We start from the raw sequence: 13,551 nt of genomic DNA, 5'->3' as shown, positions 1-13,551 counted from the left end.
ACATTCCACGTTCCCATGGCAGGTGCTATTTCCGACACGTGAAGACTACTGCTCACGTCCCAAAATACGTATACTTATTGTGTTAGTCCCATGAGGATGAAAGATCCCGTGCCCCTACTGGACATCTGTGAAAAAGAGCTTTATAGCTTATCAGATTCCTCCAATATAAATACATATTCCGATTCTGTCTTACTTGGGATTTGAACTTTGCGATCTTCCAGTCGGGAACCGAGACTTTTGAACCCAGCCGCTCAGCAGAATGCAAAATGGGATCATCGTAAAATCGCGGCCGACAAAACATTTGTATCGAACATTGAATCGCACATTGCTTTCTTATGTAGTATTAATAGATTTTCCGTCACGCTCAACTGACATTTTTTTACAAGGGATACTCATCTGCACCTACAACAGTTGGCCAGGTCTGTATCTACATGCATTGGCCGTGACGCCCGGCCACATTGGCCATGTTTATAGCTGCCTTTTATACCAAGAGGCTGCACAATTTAGATATTTCACCATTCTCAGAGTGACGTTCATAGGCACAGGGATCTGCACAATCTCATAAGGTCTCTCAAGAATAATTTCTTCTGGCTGACGGTCTGCGACAAGGTTCGTAAGTCTAGAGACAGTGTCCAGCTCATGTGGTTGTTTTTTTTTTAATTCTTTAGTGTCACTGATATAACCCCAGTTGCTTTAATTCCCCAATTACACGCGGAGACAAGTTGGTGGTGTACCGACGTGCAGCGTTTGAAAACAAGGGATGCGTGAGCCAGCAGTTGATCAAATAAATAAATAAATACGCGGAGGCAACACATTCACATCAAACAATCTGAGCGATGTGCGTCGAGGAATTGATCGCGACGATCGGACCGGACGAGTTGACAACGTAGTCCCACGGCGTGCGGGCTCCTGGCAGCTCGTCCAGCCGCACTGCTCCGCACGGAAGTCGCAAACCCCTCTCCCACCTCCCCCCCCCCCCCGCGAGTCCACCGACCCACCGCCACCGCGTCCCCCCCCCCCCCAACCACCAATGCCGCTCCGGCAAAGCGGAAGGCACCAAAAGAAGCAGTTGTACGCATCTGCGTGTTGTTCTTTGTCGTTTCGTTTTTGGAGGCCACCGACCTCCTTGGCGTGACCCTCCGTGCGACCGCCTCAAATCTCCAATTTGGCCTCCTCAGTCCAGAAGCAGAAAAAAATAATTCCTCTCTGCGTGACCGCGCGCTGACGTTCGTTGCAAATTGGCCACCAAACACTCGGGGAGGCGGGGTGGGGGGGGGGGGGCGGTGGTTTCTATTGGCTGGGCGCTGGGCGAGGGAGGAGGTCATACGGAAGGGGTACGGGCTGGGGGTCGAGGTGGTGGGACCTTCTCGCCGCGTGCCCTATCCGCTCGGCGGGAGCCTCGTCGTCAGCCCAGCACCGGGTGCAGGGTCGTCAAACGAGGGTGCCGGGTTTCGGGTCGCTGTCGCCCATCCACTGCAGGTCCCTGTCGTCGTCGTCGCCGCCGCCGCCGCTGTGGTGACGGCGGTGGTCGTCGTCGTCGAGGGCGGTCGCGTCGCTGTTCCTCCGCTGCCGGTGCTGCGCCGGCTCCGTGTAGAAGCTGACGCGGCGGGGCAAAACGCAAGGAGCGCGAGCGAGTTGCTACGAAGCGACCTCTACGGGCACTTACGGCAAACGAGCAAAACCGATACGAAATTGCACCGCAGTCTGTGGGGCGTAGCTTGCCTTTCACGCTTAAAGTTAACATATAGGGTATTTTTGTCCTGTAACTTTACCGAGGCAACGGTCCCCCAGTATAGCCTCAATAGGGTTCGGAGCGCAGTGTGCCAAGCGCTGCACCGCCCTTGCCCAATGTGATTCACTGGCCGACAACTTCCGTGCATCATTAGACCTCCTTTGCCAGTACCAAAATGTAATAATAGGGTTTTTTCCCCTTTTTTCTGGCAACAAAACTGAAACCATTTTACAAGGATTCATGTCTGCATTAACCACAATACCTGCAGTCAAAATGCAAACAAAAAACATACTATGATAATATATGCATTGTCCTTGAAACTGATTGGTCCACACCAATGGACCACATCTGGTCGATCACCAATTGGGTCGAGGCTCAAAAGAAAGCCGTCCATTGGTGTGGACCAATCAGTTTCAAGGACAATGCATATATTATCATAGTATGTTTTTTGTTTGCATTTTGACTGCAGGTATTGTGGTTAATGCAGACATGAATTCCTGTAAAAAGGTTTCAGTTTTGTTGCCAGAAAAAAAAGGAGAAAAAACCCTATTATTAACTTGCGTGCAGTTTGAATCGTCGTGATGGGTGGTCTGGACGCCCTCCCCAGTAACTTTGGAGGTGGGCCGGGGATGAGGAGGGAGTTAAAACTAAAACATTTTTTTTTATTTTTACCAGGTAAGGCCCACTGAGCTATGTAGCTCTTTTTGCAGAAGTGACCTGCCCACAAATGGCAGCTCAACAAAGCGGCTTATCTTCATGTGGAAATGTATAGCAGCGAAATACTCTAAACGCCCGTTGATTCTAAACGTGGAGGGAAAAACCGGAGGAGAGAGACACACGCAGACTCCAAATATATAGCAGGCATCAGGGTCAGGATCGAACCCACGACCTCCTGCATACCAGGCGAGGGAGTTAACATCTCGCCACCGTGGCATCACGTTGGGTGGGGCAGATGCCATCGCTTTGCATCCTACTCAAGTGGTGCTATGCAATGTCTAGGTCCATTAAAAAAAAACAGCTGACAGGTCGCTGGTGGGGGTCGGGGTGGGGGGTGGGGGCGGGGCCAGGGGCTCACCGGCGCGGCGTATTGGGGATGGAGTGCCGGTGCGTGTACATCGCAGGGTGGTGGCCCGGCGGGGAGTGGTGGGACGGCCCCATCGAGGAGCCGGGCGCGGGGCCTCGCTTGGGGATGAGCGGTAAGGTTGCTGCGGCGGACCACACGGAGAAACGCTCTTTCAGAATTCCCCGTTGTTGGCCGCACCCACTAGTCCGGTGTCATTCGCGAACACTGCATTTCCAAAAGCGGGAAAATCATTCGCAGTTCCCGCAGATAATACCATTTTTATTGTCGTCATCAGCGCTCTGCTGGCGCGCGTGTGGGCGCGACGGCGCAGCACGTACCGGCGGAGACGGGGCACGGCGCGCGTCCGGCCCAGCCGCCCGATGTTCGGCCGTGCCGCGGCGCGGTGTCGTAGGTGGCGCCGTAGTGGACGGGAGAGCCGTACGGCGGCGCGGACGTGATGCGGGGCTGCCGCGGCTGCGGGGAGGGGCAGCCGGCGGGGGCGGCGGCACCGGCGGGGGCGGGCGACGACGAGGAGGAGCAGGAGGACGAGCAGCAGGCGGCGCGTTCGACGTACAGCTGATCGTTGCTCGACGTCGCGAACACGCGCTCCGCGCCGTCGCTGAACGCGGGGAAGTCGACGCCGCGCTTCTTGACGTACCTAGAGGGGGGAGTGCAGAGTCAAACGACGCAGCGGGGTGGGAGAGTCTCCAGCGGGTTTGGAGATGGTCGGGAGGAGGGGGGACGCACTACGATGGTTGGCACCGCTGGGATCGGCGGGTTCGGTTAGACGCCCGCGAATAAGCCGAGTCCTCCCAAGTGGTTTGGCGATTTTCAGCCCCGGCCGATCAAAAAAACACAGCATCGAAATTCCAGCCTCTCGAGATGTAAACATTTCGGTTTGATCGCCACGCGACAAGCATTGCACTTGCACGGCAGAGTGGGTGGGGGGGAAAGTGCTGCCCTCTACTCCGTGCTTGCGGCCGGCTCGCTCGAAGGGATTTTCAGAGCTAGCTACGCGACATTCCTTTCCGTGGGCCATTCGTTCTCCCAACACGCAAGGGGGGCTTTTGTGCCGCCCGGGGTGAGAGATGCCGATGGATGCCTTCGACCTCACGGCACCGATCGCACGTTGAATGCGCACCATCATCGCACAATCGCGATGAAATCGGGAGCGGCGGCGGTGGGGGTGGGGCAATATAAGCGATGATTAAAACGCAAGAAAATGACCACCGCTGCCGGTGGAGGCAGAGGAGCGAGAGGGACGGGCACGCCACGTACCACCTGTGCAGCTCCGAGGAGACATACTGGCGGTGCGGTTCGCGGCGGTCCATTGGCAGCGAGTACTGCTGATGCTGCAGCATGTGTCGTCGCTGATGATGCTGCTGCAGTGGCTGCTGCTGATGCTGCTGCTGCTGATGATGATGTGGATGCTGGGAGTGTAGCAGGTACGGAGAGCCGGGCGCCGGCGAAAGTGACCGCTGTGTCATGGCGAGCGTGGTGACGGGCGAGAAGAACGGCACGAAGTGCCGCCCCCCTCCCCCCATCGTCGCCAGGTCAGCCGCCGCGTCGTAGTTGCCACGGTAACAGCCCAGCGACTCCATGCCTGGGCAGGTGAGCGACAACCGTGATGTTACGACGACGTAAATAACAACACTCTTTCCCATATTTGTCTCTCGGCGTTAACAATATAAAGGTATCCCTTATACAACCTGTCGAACGCACGGCCTTCTGGGAGTGCAGCTATTAAGCAGAAAGCGGTTCAATGCCAGGCGTTTCTGGACCGGTATCGACATTCAGTGTCTCGTCAGGCTTGCTTGAACCAATGATGGTGAACTGCTAGGACTTTTTAAGCAAGCAAGGATTCTCTTTGTAAGGATCCTCTTTGGAGCGTAAACCATCACGCAAACTCCGGTCATCCTCGCAGCAGCAGCTTTTGGCTAGCCATCGAACAAAGACGGTCACCGCTTCGCGCACATTCAGATTGGAGCTGTGCACTTCTAAATCATGTAGATTAAAAACTAATTTCTTTAGAACTGCTTTTTGTGCTTAGTTTGCTGCCCTTCACCCCCGCACCTCCGGTTAGCATGGTTGGCAACGTACGGTGCGAAAGAAGTTCAACACACAGACAGTGGCTCAGCAGCAGGGTTAGCGGCTCGCCATCGTGAGGAACGCGAGTTTAAATTCAGATTTTGGAATTGCACCTGGCCAATGCTCTTCTGAGGTTGCTCAAATGAGTACCACTTTGTGGTTGTCCTATGGGGAGACTTTCTCCCCCTGCCATAGGAATGTGGAATTTCCACCGCTGGCTCAGGGCTGTAAATGGAAGATTAGCACCAATATTGGCTTGACTTTTTGAGTCCACTGCGTCTCCGATAAGCAGGGTTGGCTACGCACGGTGCGAAAAAAGTTTAGTACAGTAGACTCTCTATTTTCCGCGCTAATGACAAAGAACGACGATCGTGGATTATTTAAAATCGCGGATAATCCAAAAAGATAAATTTTCCGCGGATCTCCATGCCAAAAAACACTAATATAGGTCTAAATTAAGAAAATTTAGTTTGTTAATGAAGAAGACTGCCCACTTAGTGGACAGCAGAGCCATGCCAATCAACATCAATCAAACTCCGCCCACTGTTGTAAAGATATGCAATGACTGTACCGTAGAGGCGATCATGTGTGTTTTCGGATTAACTGGAGCACATGTGTGTTCACTTTAAGCACGTGACCTGCAATGAACGTCTCCAGGAATAACAATGCATAACTGCTTTTAAGATGATCAATTTGGGCTTCAGCGGAAAAAATCCACGAGTTATTAATTTACATCAAAATCTCAGGTGAGCTGTCAATCCGCCAATCGGACGAACCGCACGCCGATAATCGAGAGTCTCCCGTGTGTACACAAAGTCACAGCGGCTCCGTCACCTCGCTGCGGATCGGGGTCGCGTGGGGGCGCGCCGTCCAGCTGGTGGTGGAGGTTGCGGAAGGCGTGGACGTTGTAGCGGCCCTCGCTCAGCGCGTCGTAGCCCCGGCAGCGAGACGGCGTCAGCGCTCGCATGGGGGCGCCACTCGCAGACCTGGTGAGGAATAGCAACGGCGGCAGCGGCGGGTGACAATTTTTATTTGCGAATGCTTTGGATGGTTGCCCTGCACAGCTTGTCTTGAATCGATTCTGCTGAATTGATGCACTCCCAGAACTACCGTGCGGCTGATGGGCCGCGTGTTTTTCCTGTGACGTGGGGAGACTGATACACGAAGGAAACGTGGTATCCGCTCGCTTCAATGCTCGAAAGATGAAGGTCCACTACTTTTCTGTCATAAGCGATTAGCAATAACAAAGGTGATGAATTCTGCGTTTTTAAAGAACAATTTTTCAGATCATTTTCTGTGACCCAACTAAACTATTACACTATTAAAAAAAGAAATGCAAGGCCCACTGAGCTATATATTTTTTCAGAAGCGACCTGGCTATCACAAATGATAGCCCAACCAAGTGAATTATCATCATCGCACGGACATTTATAGCAGCAGCCAAACACTTGACACGCGTGTTGTTGATTCTAAATGTGGAGGGAAATAACCGGAGAACCCGGAGAAAAATCCACGCGACCACGGCAGGGGGGGAGAGAGAGAGAGAGACACGCAAACTCCAAATATACAGCGGGCGTCAGGGTCTGGACCGCACCCACTAGTTAACATCTCGCTACGTCAGCCCAGTACAAAGCACCGGTCACAGTAACGGGCAGGGGGGGGGGGGTGGGAGGATTTGGGCTCTCTGCCCCACCCAAGTGGGGACCGCGAGCGAGAATGTGAAAGCTTAATATGGGGGGGGGGGAGAGATCAGGGGAAAGATAACTCAACATAATAACACGAATCTCACACTTAAAAAGAAAATATAATCGGTGAGATTTCGGGCAATGTCCCTTCATCATAGCACGTAGACCAGCACGTAAGATCGTTTTTTTAGTAACGGTTTTGTAATTTCCCACCCCTCCCCCATGGGGCGTAGGGGCCCAGTGCTGAGCCACGAAGAGGATGGAAATCATACGGAGGTGGGGGGGGGGGGCCCTCGTTCTCCAGAACTGCTTGTTGTTGTTGTTGTAATTGTGTTTAGTTTGTTGTCCTTGCCCACGCACCTCCGATCAGCGTGGTTGGCCGAGTACGGTGCGGAAAAAGTTCAGCATGCGCGCACATACAACACGGTCCCGTGCCAACTGCGCTAAGCCGCTACTCCTATTTTTGTTCTTTGCACAAGAAGGCGGCCAGAGACGAATGACCCTACGATGCGATGGGCGTAGCCGTCGTGGCAGTCGTCGCCGTAAAAACAGACAAGGTCATACCCCGGCTCGGGCAGGTGCGAGAGCTGGTGACGTCGGTGAACTCCGTTGTTGTTGTTGTTCGCCGACGCCAGGTTGGGCATGCTACCCGCGGCACCGCCGGCTCCTCCCAGGATCCCACCGCCGCCGCCGCCGCCGCCGCCGCCGCCGCCGCCGTCGCGGCCCTCGTGGCGGCGCGGCGGCGCGCCGGGCAGCTCGGCGCTCGACTGGCTGGTGTAGGACGACGAGCCGTCGTCGACGTGCTCCGAGCTGCTGCTGCTCTGGAGGCCGCCGACGCCGGCGAGCTGGGCAGAGGACGCGAGGCGCGCGGCGGCGGCCGACGGCGGCGGCGCCGCCACCCGGCGCGACGTGCCGGGAGTGCGGGCTGCCACGGCTGCCGCGGCGGCGGCCGCGGCGGCGGCGGCCGAACGGGAGGACACCGACTCGAGGCTGCTGCTCCGCTGCAGCGGCTGCCGCGGGGAGGGGAGCGCCGCGCGCGCCGGCGTGGACTCCAACGACCTGGCGGCCGGCGACGAGGACGGAGGTGTCAGGGGCGCAGACCCCCCCCCGTCAACAAACTAAACACTTTTTTTTTTTAACTTGATCAGGTAAGGCCCCACCGAGCTATGTAGCTCTTTTTTTCAGAAGCGACCTGGCTACCGCAAATGATTAGCTAAACGAAGTGGCTGATCGTCACATGGGAATGTATAGCATCCGAAAACTCGAAACGCGTCGATGTTGATTCTAAATGTGGAGGGAAAAAAACGGAGGAAAATCCACATGACCACGGGGAGAGACACACGCACAAACTCTAAATATATAGGCGTAGGAATCAAACCCACGACCTCCTGCATACCAGGCGAGGTAGTTAACATCTCGCCAGTGGTACCACCGCCAACAGCTTGCTCAGTGCCACTACCGTTGGAATTGCATCCACCAGGGGGAGCGAGCCAATCGTTGATGAGACGAGTGTTGGTATAATCTGCTGCGTCAATTTAATGATTTGTCATAAAATTATTGTTTTATGTTGACGTACAAACATTTGCATTGGGGGTGAGGGGATTGAATCGATGCTGATGTAAAATATAATTTTCAATCACTGACTTAATTGTATTTTCTAAAGAGTGTGAGGATAAAGTCGATAAGTCAGGATAAGTAAAAAATTCTGATTCTGAATCAGGTTAATAACAGCAGCATCCTAACTACAGCGTTAAGAAAAGTGAGCGGGCTCGGTCAGCACACGCAACTCGAAGGGTTGATGGCCGTGGTCAAGACTACCAACAGTGGCAGCCAAGGGATGGAATGCATTCAAGAGGACATCCACCGAGGAGACGGAGCGATGAAACCAGCCGCGAGCTAGGCGCTGGATGAGAAATGGAGGCGACTAGGGGAAGGAGGCCTTCATCCAGCAGTGGATAGTTCATGACTGACAAGGCCGCTGATGATGATGATGATGACGATGGTGGTGACGACGATCGTGGTGACGACGATGGCGGTGACGACGATGGCGGTGACGGCGATCGACCGCGGGGGGTTGCCGCACCGGATCTGCGGGCTGTATTGCGGTGAGCAGGTGGAGGTGGAGGAGGGGGACTGGGCGCCGGTGGTCCCCGTCTCCAGGTAGCGCTGGGATCTGTGGAGCACACAGGCGGAGAACGTCGCGCGCTGTCAAGCCGGGGATCATCGCGAGGGCGCTAGCCGCCGTGCCGGAGTGCTCACCCGGCATCGCCGCCACCAAGCAGCAGCAGCAGCAGCGGCGGCGCAAAAAAAACATCCGGGTGATAAAGCCAGCAGCGGTGGTAACTCATCATCGTCGTCTTCTTCCTCTTTCGTATGGCGGCTGATGTAGATGCAGAGCAAACAACCACAATTTCACATTCAGGTGGTTCACGCCAGTCAACTGCATCGGGAGGAGCATCGGAGTGGTATGGCCATGACGTCCCCTTCGTATTTGTGCATCGCGTAATGCTCGTTCCTCGCGGCAAGAAGTTCCCCGGTTCACTTTCCAAACTCGGATGGCTTTCTGCGTGCGGTTTGTACATTCTCTCTCCCCCTGTTCTGCATGGGATTACTCCGGGTTCTGCATGGGATTACTCCGGGTTCTGCGTGGGATTAGTCCAGGTTCTGCATGGGATTAGTCCAGGTTCTGCATGGGATTACTCCGGGTTCTGCATGGGATTACTCCGGGTTCTGCATGGGATTACTCCGGGTCCTGCATGGGATTACTCCGGGTTCTGCATGGGATTACTCCGGGTTCTGCATGGGATTACTCCGGGTTCTGCATGGGATTACTCCGGGTTCTGCATGGGATTACTCCGGGTTCTGCATGGGATTACTCCGGGTTCTGCATGGGATTACTCCGGGTTCTGCATTCGATTACTCCGGGTTCTGCATGGGATTACTCCGGGTTCTGCATGGGATTACTCCGGGTTCTCTAGTTTCCTCCCATAACTAACCCCCCCCCCCCACACACACACACACACATTGTAACTGGTTTAGGTCAAAACATTCCAATGCTGAAATAAATTACCTGCAAGTTACTCGATTTTGGATTTTCGCAGTGCAACATCGCTCCCCCACCGACCGTGAGAACTTGGCAGGACCCTCCTGAATAAAGAGTCTTGAGACTCGGTGAGGCTCTCCCGGGTAAACGAGGGGCATATTATGGGTGCAGTGGTTTTCTGATCTCAACCTGTACACCCCCAACGGCTGGGAAAACCACTGTCACGGGAGACAAATGAACACTCCCTCGATACAGGCCGAAGCAGTGTCTACCGTGTTTCACCAAGGGTGGTAGAACTGGTCGGGAGAGAGAGGTATGCCACTGATGCAATTGGCAGCCACCTGTTGTCAGAGGTGTGATCAGGGCTGATTAAGCCAGGTTGGGGGAGGGGGGGGTGTTGAAACAGGTGACCTGCCCCTAATAATGAGGCCGATGAGCCAATGGCAAAAAGGCGGCAGGGGGCTGCTTGCTCGAGTATTTAAAGGGCTGAGCCAGACCAAAAATACCAGGGACCACGGAGGTGCCGGTGCTGTGGCGGAGGTGCCAGTGCTGTGGCAAAGCTGCAAGTCGTCGAGGCTGTAAGGTTAAGTTTTACGCTCGTGATAAGGGTTATAGCAAAAGGGGTTATTTGCCAGGTGGCAGGAGAGTCAGTAATTGGGCTACGCTTGAAGGGGGCCTGGAGGGAGCGCATAGGTGCGCAGAAGGTGAGGGGAAACCATGGACAAGAGAGGTTCGTCCCCTGCCCCCCACTTCAGACTATACTCGTCTGTGAAAAGCAGCGTGTCCTTGCGAGTGTAACCCTTGCGCTGCAAGAACGGTGTGAATGCCCCAACACATTCGGATTAACAGAATGTTCACCGTTTGTTAACAACACCGTGTGTGGTTTCGAGACATGGCCCTTTGTTTGACGAACGGCCACTGCCTGGAATATTACCTTTTGTATATTCTTCCTCTTTAAGACCACACTATTCTTGAAAAAAATGTTTTGTTTTTAAATATGGCAGAGAGGGTAAACTAAGAATCAAACCGTGCTGGCTTTGGAGTTTTTTTGACACAAACAATACCCTGATCTATCAATTCTACCCAGCTTGTACAAGTACAATGCACTAGTACCGGTTTTCAGCCCGAGATTCTCTCCAGTAGCAAAAGTTAATTTCAAAGTGTTTCCACCAGAGGGAACAATGTGAACGGGTAAAGCCATTTGCGTCCCATTAAAAACTAAACTATTTGTATTTTACCAGGTAAGACCCACTGATCTATGTAACTTTTTTTTCTTTCAGAAGCGACCTGGCCACAAACGATAGCTCAACGAAGTGGCTTATCTGTGTGGAAATTCATAGCAGTAGTCAAATAGTCTAAACACACGTTGATTCTAAACGTGGAGGGGATGAACTGAAGGACCTGTCAAAATCCAAGTGGTCACAGGAGGTACACAGACTCCAAATATACAGCAGGTGTCAGGGTTGGCATCGAACCCACGACCTCCTTGCACACCAGGCGAGGTAGTTAACATCTCGCCACCGTGGCGCCCATTCAAAAACTCGACCAAATTACTTATTGATTCTGGTATTACTGAAACTGCTCCATGATCGATAACCCACATGCATGAGGTCATGCTAAAACCGTGACCTGCTGGGCAGTACTTGTAAGAGTGATGGATGATGCAGGTGATGGTGTTAACTATGGTAAATATGATGGTGATGCTAATAATGATGAAGTTAATATCAATGGCAATACTGGTGGTGTTCCTGATGATGGCAATACCGGTGGTGTTCATGATGATGCCCATAACAATGGTGAGGAAGGCAACGCTATTTAATTCACGGATGACAGTCTGTGGCGTTGTTTATTAAAAAGTTGAAGAAGCTGATGTTTATGGTGGTTTGGAATACACTGATGATGCTTCTACATTTTCAATGCGACACCAATGACGATAAAAATCGATGACCAATGATAATGAAGTCGATGACAATGACCGTAAGGGTTAATGCTGATCACGATCGTGCCGGTGGTGATGCCGAGAATGTTGATAAAATCGTGATTAAAAGGGGAAGTCCAGAGGTGGGCTACTGGAAGACTGAGCCAGCACGGTTGAGAAACCTGGGTTCGATTCCAGGCAGTTGTCCACGATTAAAACCAGGTCCTTAAGTCGAGCAAAGTTGATGGTCTCAGCCTGGTCACCAGTGACCGCACAGGAAGGCTTTTTTTGCGGAGTCTCAAGGCTTGTTTTCAGGAGGGTCGTTTTTGCAGTGGGGGGGATGATGATGCTTTATGGAATCCAAATAAAGTAACTAGCAGTACATTTGTGAAGATATGGCTATTTAGCCAATACCGATCTCCCTTGCAACGTAGCCGAGTAACTGGCTAAACGGGACTTTCCATGCAAAAACAAATTAACGATTGGTTGAGTTGCGTTGTGAGTTTTTTTAAAATACTCTTTGGTTCTATTCGGTAAAGTCACGTAGGTAAATAATAAAACAACAATAATCACGACGTTTCGGCCACAACACAAGCGGCCTTCATCAGGTGAAGGCCGCTTGTGTTGTCTGGAGGACAGCGCTGTCCTCCAGACAGGCTCGTCCCTTCACCTGATGAAGGCCGCTTGTGTTGTGGCCGAAACGTCGTGATTTTTGTTGTTTTATTATTTACCTACGTGACTTTACCGAATAGAACCAAAGAGTATGGATCCTTGCAGTCACGAAAGCTTTAAATCTAGAATTTTTTTTTAAAATAGTTTTTTTTTTATCTTTTGAAAGGGAATCTCCTCCGAGTCTGCAGCTGCGTGACCATCTGCTTCTTCCATGGGCCATTCTCTACTACGGGAGACCCGCATGGCGGCGGCGGCGGCGGCGGCGGTGGTGTTGCCGGGACAGGCATGTTGGGGTTACCCGCGCAGGCTGGGTGGATGCCGCAAGGTCCTCTCCGACCGCCGGGGCAGCACGGGCGTGAACGTGGCCGGGTGCTTCTGCGGCGTCGAGTGCGTGGAGGAGAACAGCGTTCCCACCGGCTCGTCTGAGAAGGCAACGGGGGGGGGGGGTGGGGGGGGGGCACACCCAACGCGCACGGTCAGCGCAACGTGCACACGCGACGGCCTCGCTCGCGGGTAAAGTAGCCCCGCCGGTGCCACGCTCGCGTCACATGCAGGTGGACGGGCGTCTGGGCCGACTCTTTCGCGCCTGCCAGATGTATTTTAGAAAGGGGTGGGAGAGTAGCCACCTCCGACTTGAGCACAGTTAGCTACGTGCGGTGCGACAGAAGTTCTTCATGCGTACATACTTGACCCACCACCACCGCGCGTGACCTGCCAGATCGACTAACTGTGTGGTGCATTGTTTTTTTGTTACTGCTGGGTGAAGAAAGTTTGTGGGGGGGGGGGGGGGGGATTGGCAGGGGGATTTAACAAACATGCCCCATTGCTTAACTGCCACGAGGATTGCAAGTCCAGTGTGCTCAACATTGCACTGCCGTGACAGCGTGCAAATGCTTTTAGACACGGGTAAATAATCGCCAGACGCGTGACGATTCTCCACCTGCCGCCAAAGAGGTCGGTGAGCAGTCGCTTGTGTAAAAGTTCATACGCAACGTCAAAGCGCAAAAAAAAAAATAATCTATGCATCGGCTTCAAACGCTCATCAAAGATTGATGCTCTCGGGGAAAATGCTCCGTTCATAATGCTTACCGTCGTCCAAAATCACTCCGTCCGATTGCGACCCGTCGTCCATCAGGATGCTGTCGTCTGCCAAGGGAAGGTATAAGAGCACTTGGTGAAGTATGTTAGCGATGTCGAAATATTCATAATGTGCGCAGGTCATACTTTCTGCAGCCTCTCCGAGAAGAATCTGAACAGCGCCCATCATAGTCAACTCCATTTATTTGGCATATTTCCATGCTTTTGGTGAGTATCCGGGCAAACCTTGCACCACTTAAACAGAAGCCTAGG

At 53.2% G+C, this 13,551-nt stretch overlaps 1 protein-coding gene across 5 annotated transcripts in view; it reads right to left on the bottom strand.

Moving 5' to 3' along the window:
• Nucleotides 1–1,005: 1,005 nt before the first annotated feature.
• The window catches only part of LOC116952250 (uncharacterized), a 285,282-nt gene continuing 272,736 nt past the window's right edge, over nucleotides 1,006–13,551 (bottom strand). For 4 of the 5 annotated variants that reach the window (XM_076074171.1, XM_032971438.2, XM_076074168.1 and 1 more), the window contains 9 exons: nucleotides 13,291–13,347; nucleotides 12,500–12,623; nucleotides 8,652–8,741; nucleotides 7,133–7,627; nucleotides 5,718–5,869; nucleotides 4,074–4,398; nucleotides 3,134–3,453; nucleotides 2,808–2,937; nucleotides 1,006–1,597 (listed from right to left, as the gene is read on the bottom strand). In XM_076074171.1, the coding sequence (XP_075930286.1) occupies nucleotides 1,432–1,597; nucleotides 2,808–2,937; nucleotides 3,134–3,453; nucleotides 4,074–4,398; nucleotides 5,718–5,869; nucleotides 7,133–7,627; nucleotides 8,652–8,741; nucleotides 12,500–12,623; nucleotides 13,291–13,347 (1,859 nt within the window). In that variant the 3' untranslated portion in view covers nucleotides 1,006–1,431. The remainder of the gene's footprint in view (nucleotides 1,598–2,807; nucleotides 2,938–3,133; nucleotides 3,454–4,073; nucleotides 4,399–5,717; nucleotides 5,870–7,132; nucleotides 7,628–8,651; nucleotides 8,742–12,499; nucleotides 12,624–13,290; nucleotides 13,348–13,551) is intronic. The other variant, XM_076074170.1, reaches the window with a different exon arrangement.

The sequence above is a fragment of the Petromyzon marinus genome, chromosome 46 (assembly GCF_048934315.1).
Source record: "Petromyzon marinus isolate PM22_M1 ecotype Great Lakes invasive population chromosome 46, UKy_Petmar_22M1.pri1.0, whole genome shotgun sequence".
Lineage (NCBI taxonomy): Eukaryota > Metazoa > Chordata > Hyperoartia > Petromyzontiformes > Petromyzontidae > Petromyzon > Petromyzon marinus.
The sequence above is the reverse complement of the archived record's forward strand: the minus strand, read 5'-3'. Positions and strand labels throughout refer to the sequence as shown.